This window comes from Neomonachus schauinslandi, chromosome 8, assembly GCF_002201575.2.
Source record: "Neomonachus schauinslandi chromosome 8, ASM220157v2, whole genome shotgun sequence".
Lineage (NCBI taxonomy): Eukaryota > Metazoa > Chordata > Mammalia > Carnivora > Phocidae > Neomonachus > Neomonachus schauinslandi.
In genome coordinates this window covers 107,970,567-107,981,584 of record NC_058410.1, presented here as the reverse complement: position 1 = coordinate 107,981,584, position 11,018 = coordinate 107,970,567, and the positions used below count along the sequence as shown (strand labels likewise).

The 11,018-nt window shown below is 45.5% G+C and overlaps 1 protein-coding gene across 3 annotated transcripts in view; it reads left to right on the top strand.

Moving 5' to 3' along the window:
- The first annotated feature begins 344 nt into the window (after positions 1-344).
- The window catches only part of TAF8 (TATA-box binding protein associated factor 8), a 28,020-nt gene continuing 17,346 nt past the window's right edge, over positions 345-11,018 (top strand). For all 3 annotated transcript variants that reach the window (XM_021691906.2, XM_021691904.2, XM_021691905.2), the window contains exons 1-6: positions 345-401; positions 1,190-1,346; positions 4,741-4,839; positions 5,170-5,232; positions 6,516-6,640; positions 9,486-9,633. In XM_021691906.2, the coding sequence (XP_021547581.1) occupies positions 357-401; positions 1,190-1,346; positions 4,741-4,839; positions 5,170-5,232; positions 6,516-6,640; positions 9,486-9,633 (637 nt within the window). In that variant the 5' untranslated portion in view covers positions 345-356. The remainder of the gene's footprint in view (positions 402-1,189; positions 1,347-4,740; positions 4,840-5,169; positions 5,233-6,515; positions 6,641-9,485; positions 9,634-11,018) is intronic.

Here is an 11,018-nt window from a genome sequence, read left to right as displayed (position 1 = left end):
AGCGGGACCCAGCCAGGTGTTGCTAACTAACAACAGGCAAGTTTGGAGCGTTCCAGGGATGTGCTCTTTATGAGAAACGATTTCATCTAGAAATAGGTGTGAGACCGAGGGCGCATCTTCCAAGCCAATTCCGAGGCTCACTGGGGGCCCAAGAACCTAGCACTCACTGAAGGTCACGTGAGCCGGGGTCCTCAGACACCCCCCCGCCCCCCAACCGCCCCCCAACCGCCCCCCAACCGCCCGGGCTTAGGAAAGCTCGGAGGGGCGCACGCCGCCCCGCCCCTCCCCGCCCCTCCCCGTTCGGCGACTACAAGTCCCATACTGCCCTGCGCTCACGCACATTACGCCAGAGCAAGATGGCCGACACGGCGGCCACTGCCGGGGCCGGTGGCTCCGGAACGGTAAGGGCGGAAGGCGCGGGGCCGAAGGCGAGAAAGTCTGGGCATTCTGTAACTTCACCCTAGTGTGGGCAACAAGCTCATAGCCAGAAATCCAGGCCCACTATGAGCTCCGAGTGGAGGAGCGTCTTTCAGGCCGTACATGCCCCCCTCCTTGGGACTTGGCTACGGCCTCCTGAGTTGGTGGACCTGTGTACTGATTGGCTCCTTTCCTGTTGGGGGTTGGGAACCCGGAACACCTCCTGATTGGTCCGAAAAGGCTGGTTTCGCGTTCTTACTGGCCAGCCGAAGTTGGGAGGGATTCCCGTTTCAAAATATTTAGCTTTCCTACTTTTCTGAGCGGTTGTCCTTTGCCTTCCTCTGCTCAGCATCGTGTGGTGGTGTTTTAATTTTTCTTGTTAGAGAAATGGTGTGGAGGTGGGAGGAACAAGAGAGAGATCATTGTTTTCTGGGAGATGGGCATGAATTCAATCCCATCATGCATGTTTTTTCAGTATATATTTTGATAATCTGCTAAAATAGAAAGTAAAAAGCAGACATTTTGTGTTTTTGGAATTTGAAGTTTTAGGTAGCTCCTTGGTATTTAGAGCCCCTTGGGTACTCGATTATTACTCAGCTGGCCAGGATTTATAAGTCTGAACAGCAGGGGCTACCATATTTTATTAAGCACTGATAAATATTTAGCGAAAGAACCTTTGCTTGCCATTGATGATATGGGAACTATTTGATTGCACCCTTGTCCTATGGGTGAAAATCTTTTTTTTTTTTTTTAATGGGTTGTTGATTCGCAGAGATCAGGAAGTAAACAATCCACTAACCCTGCTGACAACTACCATCTGGCCCGGAGGCGAACCCTTCAAGTGGTTGTGAGCTCCTTGTTGACAGAGGCAGGGTTTGAGAGTGCTGAGAAAGCATCCGTGGAAACATTGACAGAGATGCTGCAGAGCTGTAAGTACCAGGAAACAATAGGCCTTCTTCGAGTCAACCAGACATCTTTTCTGTGTTCTGCAATCTGATAGTGTTAAGATTTAGGAAAAAGAAGAACATAGTAAAGTGACTTACAGGCTTTAGAATCAGATGGATGTGGGTGTAAGTCATCGCTCTGCCACTTCATAGCTTGAGCAAGTCACTAAACCTCCTGAACCTCAATTTCCTTATTCGTGAAGTAGGATAATAATTTGTATCTCATGGAGTTGTGAGGATAAGTGAGGTGCATATGGAAAACATTTGATGTTAGGAACATTGTAAGCTCTTGATGACTTGTAGTTGCTGTTGTGGCTGTTTGTTGTCTGAGCTCAAAGAAGGTATAGTTTTGATGCAGCGTCACAATTAATTCCCATGAATGGATGCTACACATTGGGTAATCAAATGCTATAGCATGTGATACAAAGAGGGAGGGCAAATAAATTTTATAGAATGGAAAAAAACTTGAAACAGGTTGAGGTGTAGGAGCCTGGAATGGTCTCACATAGGCTTTTCTGCTTGTGCAATGTATTTCCCTGCTTGGGTTTTATTGGAGCGGAGGGTGGAAGGTAGGATGGGATGAGAGATGGGGTTACTTACGTTGTCTCTTGAGGGATCAACACCTACAAATCAAAGTGAGAAAAAGGTTTAGGCAGAGGGAGAAGTTAACTGCAAAGTAGGCCAAAGAAAGAGTTGGCTAACTCAGTGGGGAGCTCTGGAGCAATTTGTTGCCCTTCAGAGTACGCCACATCAGGCTGAAAAGGCTCTGCCTTTGTACTCAGTTCTCGATCAGGCACTAGATGTGGGCTGCCCCAGGAAGGACGTGGTCTGAGGTGAGGTGACTCTCTGCAGCTGATGTTCGGAACTTTTAAATACCAGATGTTTTCCCAAAGCAGTGATCTCAAATGTTTTGGTCTTAGAACCTCTGTAGACTCTTAAATATTGAGGGTCCTGAGGAGTTTTGTCTACATGGGCTTTCTATAGAGCGATTTTTGCCACATTAGGAAAGAAAATTGAGAAAAATTTTAAAGGTAAACATACATAAGCCCACATTCCATTATCCGTCAGAGCCATGATATCATCATAGGCTACATGGCCTCTGGAAAGCTACATGAGACAATGAGAGTAAAAAAGTTAATGTCTTCACTTCATTATAAACATAGTTTTGGCCTCTGGACTTTGGGAAGGATTTCAGGGCTGCCTGGGGATTCCCAGACCACACTTGGAGAACTTTTGTCCTAAAAGAATGGAGTAATAGTTCCCATCAGAGAAGAATTCAGTTATTGAAAAGATCTTGGAATTCAGAGTTTAGAGGTCCTCGTGGTTGAGGCAGTTCTTTCTAATACCACTGGACAAGAAGGCCTTTTTTCTCTCAGAAGAAATAGTTGCCACTGAGGGGGGATGGAGCTGAAATAGTTGTGTTGGAAAGCTGTGAATATTGAAACTGAAAGGCTTGAAAATAGTATAAAAGTCCGCCACTTCGTTCCAAGGAATACCAAGGATAGATGGCTTAAGCTGGGGTCTCACTGAGACTTGAGCACGTCCATGTTGTCAAGAGCTCTGGATATCAACGTTTCAGGATTTGCATTAGTTTTAAGCATCAGGCAGAGTTTTTGTGTTTGTTGTCTATGGTCCCTTAGTTTCTAGGAACTCCAGTCTTAGACTGGGTTCAGAGCAAAGTCTCTGAATACTCTTTTCTACATTTCTTATACATATCCTTTGAAGTCCTAGGACCTGCTGAGGAAAAAAAAAAAAAGAAAAAAGAAAAAGCCAAATGGGTAAAAATATTTTAACTGCTACCTGGCTTGTTTCTAAGACATTCTACCAGGATTCTAATTAGATCTTCCCCACAGTAAACAGATGCCGCCCACCATTTTCGGGTATGGAAGCCAGTACTAGTGACTTGCCCAGGGTAGTGGCAACCACTTGCTTTTAACTCCCGAACCATCAGGGCTTCTAGAGCAGGGGATCCTTACCTTTTGGGTCTCCTTTTGTATCTGATGAAATCTGTGGACCTATCCCCAGAAGAAGGCTTTTCTGTATGTAAAATTCAGCACAATTTCAGAGTTTTCATGGAATTGCCCATCCACCTCTGAAGCCCATTTATGGAGCCCAGTTTCATGCCCCCCCCTTTTCCCTGAAGGACTTTGGCATAACATTTTTTTTTTTTTTTTAAGATTTTACTTTTAAGTAATCTCTGGGGCGCCTGGGTGGCTTAGTTGTTGGGCATCTGCCTTCGGCTCGGGTCATGATCTCAGGATCCTGGGATCGAGCCCCGCATCGGGCTCCCTGCTCAGAGGGATGCCTGCTTCTCCCTCTCCCACTCCCCCTGCTTGTGTTCCCTCTCTCTCTGTCAAATAAATAAATGAAATCTTTAAAAAAAAAAAAAAAAAGATTTTATTTTTAAGTAATCTCTACTCCCAACGTGGGGCTTGAACTTACAGCCCCAAGATCAAGCAAGAGTCACATGCTCCACCGACTGAGCCAGCCAGGCCCCCAGTAACTCTTAAATAGAAGTTCAGCTTCAGACAGAAGAAACAAAACTTGTTCCTTCTCCTCTTTTTTTGGTGGCAAGATATACATAACATAAAATTACCAACATAACCATTTGTAAATGAACAATTCAGTGGTATTAAATACATTCACAATATCGAACAACTGTCAACACTATCCATTTCCAGAACTTTCCCATCGTCTGAGCAGAAACACTGTGGGACGCCTGGGTGGCTCAGCGTTAAGCATCTGCCTTGGGCTCAGGTCATGATCCCAGGGTCCTGGTATCGAGCCCCACATCGGGCTCCCTGCTCAGCAGGAAGCCTGCTTCTCCCTCTCCCACTCCCCCTACTTGTGCTCTCTCTCTCTCTGACAAATGAATAAATAAAATCTTTCAAAAAATAAAAAATAAACAGAAACACTGTATTCATAACATTAACTCCCCATCCCTCCCTCCCACAAGCTCCTGGTAACCTCAAATCCACCTTTTGTCTCTATGAATTTTCTGTTTTCTAGATACCTCAGATAAGTGGAATCTTAAAATATTTGACTTTCCATGTCTGACTTATTTCACTTTGCATAACATCTTAAGGTTTGTCCATGTTGTAGCCTGTATCAGAATTTCATTCCTTTTGAAGACCAGATAATGCTCCATTGTATGTGGGGACCACATTTTGTTTATCCATTCATCCGTGGATGCGCACTGGGTTGTTTCCACCTTTAAGCTATTGCGAATAATGCTGCAATGAACATTGGTGCTCAAGTATCTGTTTTCAGTTCGCTTGGGTATATACCTAGGAGTGGAATTGCTGGCTCTTAATGATAATTCTGTACTTAACTTTTTGGGGCCTGAGACTAAGACTTTATGCCTTTGATCCTTTGCTAGACATTTCAGAAATCGGGAGGAGTGCCAAGTCCTACTGTGAGCACACAGCCAGGACGCAGCCCACACTGTCAGACATCGTGGTCACGCTTGTTGAGATGGGTGAGTACCCCTCCAGTTTTCCAGTTCTCCACTGCAGCTGAGTTGGAAGTTAGGAGAGAAAGAAGAGTCCCCAGGAGTTAGCTTCGTCCACCGAGTGTTCTTGAGTTCCCTCATGAGTTTCCTGGTTTGCTTTTAGCTTGAGAGAGGGTTCCTCTGAACCTATTTAAGAGACCTCCTACTTTCCTGTTGGGGGATTCTGCTGGAGCTGCTTTTGAGTGGCAGCAGAGCACTCAAGCGGGGGGTCTCCACTCTTTCTCCACAGTATTACTCCCCCTTCCGGGTTCAATAGCCAGTGGTCTGGGCAGTGAGTTTTGCTCTTCTGTTTCTTAGGTTTCAATGTGGACACCCTCCCTGCTTATGCAAAACGGTCTCAGAGGATGGTCATCACTGCCCGTAAGTGACTTTGAACCAAGGTACTCAGTAAGTGCTCAATTAATGGTTGTGGAATGACTTCATTGAATAGGGCAAGGATCGGTTTGTAGCTACTTCCCATTGTGGGCTCCCTTCCATTATTTGGGGCTACCTGCAATAGGATCTTTATTTAGGTTAATAGGATTACGGTGCGAAGTTCAGTCACCAGAAGGGTAAACCATTTCTGAGGTGTTGCTATGGTTCTTGTGCTTTAGCCCCAGAAGAGAGCTATTTGAAAAATGTGAAAGGTCTCAGTCTTTCTTCAGTCAAGTAAACTATGGCCTAGAGGCCTAACGTGGCCTACTGCCTATTTATGTCAGTAAAGTTTTATTGGAACACAGCCATGTTTGTTTGTTTGTTTTTTAAAGATCTTATTTATTTATTTGACAGAGAGAGAGCTAGTGAGAGCAGGAACACAAGCAGGGGGAGTGGGAGAGGGAGAAGCAGGCTTCCCGCCAAGCAAGGAGCCCGATGTGGGACTCGATCCCAGGACCCTGGGATCATGACCTGAGCCGAAGGCAGATGCTTAACGACTGAGTCACCCAGGCACCCCGAAACAGCCATGTTTACTTATTATCTGTGGTGGCTTTCATGCTATAATGGCAGAGTTAAGTAGTTGTGATAGACTATATGGCTGGCAAAACCTAAAATATTTCCTCTGTCCCTTTACATCAAAAGTTTGATGACTTCTCCCTTAGATAAACTGAGTGCCATAAACTGACTTGGGAGTAACTAGTTTGGGCTTGTAGGACCTTGGGGTGAATATACTAGATTTTTTTCTCTCCGCTCTTCATGCTGGCACCTTTTTAAGAAATTCTCTCAGAGTAGCAGTGGAAAGGGCCATTTTTAATCCTTTCTTGTTTTCCTTAGCCCGCACTGACTTAACCCTGCCTGGCTCAGGGTTTGTCTTTGTCATCTGGGTTCTGTGGAAAGAGAGTTACTAGCCCACCCCATTTCCTTAGTTCCTCAGCATGCTCCCTTATGTAGTTAACTTGTCACAGCCACCCACTCACCTACCTAAGTGGCATTGCAGGCAGATTGTTATACGTGGGACTGTTGACCCCAGGTCATCCAGCAGGGCCGGGCGTTGCGGGGGTGATCTTCCCAGGTCCTCAAGCCATTAAAGACCCTTTACCGATAGAAATACAAAGTGCCTGTTGTGCAGTGAGAACACTGAGGTCCAACATTTACTTTGAGAAGATGAGGGATGGGGTAGAGACCCACAGCCTGAGATGGCGGAGTAACCGGTTGTGACTCCCTTGCAGCTCCAGTGACCAATCAGCCGGTGACCCCCAAGGCCCTCACTGCAGGGCAGAACCGACCCCACCCGCCGCACATCCCCAGCCATTTTCCTGAGTTCCCTGACCCCCACACCTACATCAAAACTCCGGTGAGTGACGTGGCCATGCTGGGGACTGGGGCTGATGCAAAAGTAGTCCGTTCCTACTGACTGTCAGACTGGAGTCCATAAGTTTGTTGGTGAAAGGGTGGTTCAGACTCAGAATGTCTTTCCTCACTGACACACGATTTGGCAGAGGAGAATGTGCTCTTGTTTGCCAGGCTCGCAGTTTCGCCTCCCCTTGGGAAGGTGTGGTGGGCCCAGAGGTCTTCCACACACTTCCTTTGTCCTCACCTCCATCCCATGTCCTGGTGCAAATATGGCCATCAGGCAGGCTGTTGGGGCAGGTCCTCCAGGACATTTCTCCACACCTCAGGAATAATCTAATCACCCGCCATTGTAACGCGACCATTGTCCTTGACCAGTAGTCTCTGTATGAGTGTCGTAGGGCTGCATGCTGTAACGAAGTGCCACAAACTAGGTGGCCCTAGCACAACAGGAATGCATTGTCTTATAGTGTGAGAGGCTAGACGTTCAAAATCAAGGTGTCAGTAGGCTCCCTCTGAAGCCTGTAGGAGAATCCTTCCTTGCCTCTTCCTAGCTTTGAGTGGTTTGTAGGCAGTCTGTGGCATTCCTTGGCTTGTGGGTGCGTCCTTCCAGCTGTCTTCACGTGGCACTCTCTGTCTTTCCTCATGCCGCCATTTTCTTCTAAGGGCACAGTCTTAGGGGATTCATACCACTGTACTCCAGTTCGACCTCATGTTAACTGATTACATCTTGCATTGACCTCATTTCCAAATAAGATCATATTCTAAGGTACTGGTGTTAGGACTTCAATAGCATATCTCTTTTTGGGGGGACACAGTTCAGTCTACAACAGTGTCTCACTCTTGTACAGTGTATCTTTGTCAGTAAAAATATTCAGCACATATTCCAGTGTTTGCTTATTGACACGAATGTAATGTGACACTATGCCAAAGTTATATACGTTAACGGATAATCTCACCCTTATTACAGATTCAGGAAACGTGTTTGCTCCCTTATAGTGGCAGCCAGGGGATTGCCTCTGCTTTTTATTTTTTGAAATCATGGTTTAATACTCGGCGGGATAGTAAGTTGGAGGTCTGATCCTACGATCAGTTTATTTTGGTACTTGAACAGCTCTCACAGTTGAAAAGGCATATTGCAAAGCTGTGCAACATCACCAGCTGCCGTTAAAAAATCATAAACCTAATTTTTTTCTTTCTCATCTACCAATTATTTGAAGAATCTTGTTAAAAATTTTCTATTAAATTTCCAGCTTCTTGAACGTCAAATGGTTATCTTTAAAAATAATTGTAAGATCTTGCATTTTAATGTTTTTAACAAGTATGTTCACAATCCACTCATTTTTTATTTGGGGAAGATCTTAAATATGTCTGAAAATGCTGTTTCTGTGTTTCAGTGTAGCTAGGGGAAGCATACATACAGGTGACACACTTGAATTAACATTGACAACAGTGGGAATGTTTCCAAAACCTCTTTTTTCTTTTTAGTAAACTTTTAATAAAATATCACAAACATACAGAAAAGCACAAATAATAAATGTATACTACGTGTACACACCTGTTGAACTAGTACCCAGAACTAAAAAACAAAACAAAAACAAAATGAAAAACAACACCGTGGGGCACCTGGCCGGCTCAGTCGGTGGAGCAGGTGACTTTTGATCTCGGGGTTGTAAGTTCAAGCCCCACATTGGGTGCAGAGATTACTTAAAAATAAATTCTTTAAAAAAAACCCAAAACACCATAAAGCAGCATTCCTAAAGGCGCCCATTCCCCTTTAGTGACTAGCCCCCAAAGGTAATCTAATTTTTATCACCATAAATTCTTTTGTTTGTTGTGCTTTATGTAAACTACGTGGCTTCCTTCACTCAACATTTTGTTTCTGAGATTCTTCCGTGTTGCTGGGTGTAGTTGAAGTTTATTCAACATATACATAATCTTTTGGCATTTGAGCTAATCCAGGTCTTGGCTTACACAAACGGCACTGCTGTGAACATTCTAGTAATTTTTGTAAACCAACAACTGTCAGATACTCGTAATTTTATACATATGGTTCAACCCATGACATGTCTTTTAGTGCACGTATGTTTGCATTCTGCTGAATATATACCCAGGGGTGGGATGGCTGGGTCATCGGGGATACATGTGTTCAGCTTTAGTAGATACTGCCAAGTGGTTCCAATACCTATTTTAAAAATCTTATCTCCATATCACGAAGAGTAGTTGCTTTTTTGGTCATGGTTAAAATGTCAGTTTTACCGTTAACAGCTTCAAATGTTTTTGCTAACTTCTCATCCTGATGAGATCTCGGTTGTTCTTTACTCGATGATGTGATGGCCAAAGAGCTCATAATTAGGAGCCAGAGGAGTGTCAGCCCACCATTTTCTTGTTCACTTGCGCTTACATTGATTGCCTCGGTCTGTGTTTCTTAGAGGGGCTCTTTTGGGACAACATATCCACTTTGTAAAGGTTGGTTTAGGAAAACAAGCCGATACCTAAGTGGCCACTCACATACTTTGGGATGTCCCATTACACTGGTAGGGCTGGGTGCTCCCTGTCACGGCTTCCCTGGGGGGGGAGTCCCACTCTCCCTTCAGGGTGCGTCTCTTAGGCCTAGTACCAGCTGTCACAGAAGCTACATGAAGGCCCGGGACGTTGTGTGGCCCGTGATGATTGATTTTTAAGCTTAAAAGTAAATATTAGTGGTAGTTACATCATTTTCTCACCACTGCCCTTGGGGATCTCGGCTCCAAATAATGTCAGTGGGCCATTGAAAGGGTAGAAGGAGATCGCAACAGCAAGAATGATCCATTGGTATTCCTCTAGTGTCTTTGCTCTTCTCTTTGCAGACGTACCGTGAGCCCGTGTCGGACTACCAGGTCCTGCGGGAGAAGGCTGCATCCCAGAGACGAGACGTGGAGCGGGCACTCACCCGATTTATGGCCAAGACAGGCGAGACCCAGAGTCTTTTCAAAGATGACGTCAGCACGTTTCCATGTGAGAGTCTCTCCCCTCTGGGCATCCTGTCTTGTTATTTGAAATAGTCATTCCATCTTCCCTTTCTCTCAGCATGATAGGAAGAAATGAAAGCTCTGTCTTTGTCTTGGGGGCAGCTTGTTCTTCACATTTCTGACTCCTGTCCCCAGGTCTTAAAGGCCTGTGCCTAACCAGTGACTGTAAAATGTTATGGCCTCTGTTGCGATCGGCTGTTTGAGGATGAGTTCGAGCTACCTCAAGGATGACTGACTGTGGGGCGCCTGGGTGGCTCAGTTGATTAAGCGACTGCCTTCGGCTCAGGTCATGATCCTGGAGTCCCTGGATCGAGTCCTGCATCGAGCCTGCTTCTCCCTCTCACTCTCCCTGCTCTCATGTGCTCTCTCTCCCTCTCTCATTCTGTCTCAAATAAATAAATAAAATCTTTAAAAAAAAAAAAAAAGGATGACTGACTGTAGGCATCAGAGAGACTCACCCAGCAGAAGTAGCAGCCCTGGGAGAAGGAGGGACACCGAAGGCAGGGGGTGGGGCACTTACCGAACACCCCCCTCACCCCCACCCTTCCCACTCCCTCACCCCCGTCTCTGCCCTTCACCGTTCCTTTCACAGGCTCCACGTCACTAAATTTCTCATCTCAGCACTACCATTTCACTCTGTGGCCACGTTCCCTCATCTCCATAGGCCTTGGTTTTTTCAGAGGTGAACGAGACATTGGTTTGGGTGATTGATGCAGTCAGCAAGGCCCTGTAGAATGCTCGCTGCGGGCCTGGCCCTGGATAAGAGCCGCTAACAGTTCAATTGCCAGACCCGATGCTAATCCTTTCCCTTATGTTACCTCACTGAATCTTCTCTCGAACCTGTGAGTCAGGAACCTCTCCCACCACCATTACAGGAAGCCGAGGCTTTTAGAGAAAAGAAATGAAGTCATTTCCCCAAAGCCACACAGCTGGTAGATAGGATTCACCCTAGCTCTTCCTGACTACGGGACGCCACAGCAAAAATAATCTCAGAGTGTCTCCTGCTAATCACGTTCTGCCATAGAAATATATACATAGATGATGTTTTTTAATTTTTTTTTTTTAATTAATAATTTCTTCTTTTCATCAATGCTTTTTGGAAGAACTGGAATGCTCACTTACCTGAAGTGCCCTCTAGCTTAGGGGGTGTATACTTACATGCAGAGAGTTCTCAGGTCCAGTATTTGGACTTGAGTCCTTTAGGCTGAAGAGATCAGTATCCCTGCTCAAGAAATGAAGCTGAGAGGGCTTAACTGACCTTGGGTCTAGGATCACTCAGCTGATACTTCGCTAGGATTCAGCCCCAGTTCTGTCTGCGTTTAGTTATACTTGGTAAAAGTGGGCGCTGAGGCCATATTGCCCGAATTGAGA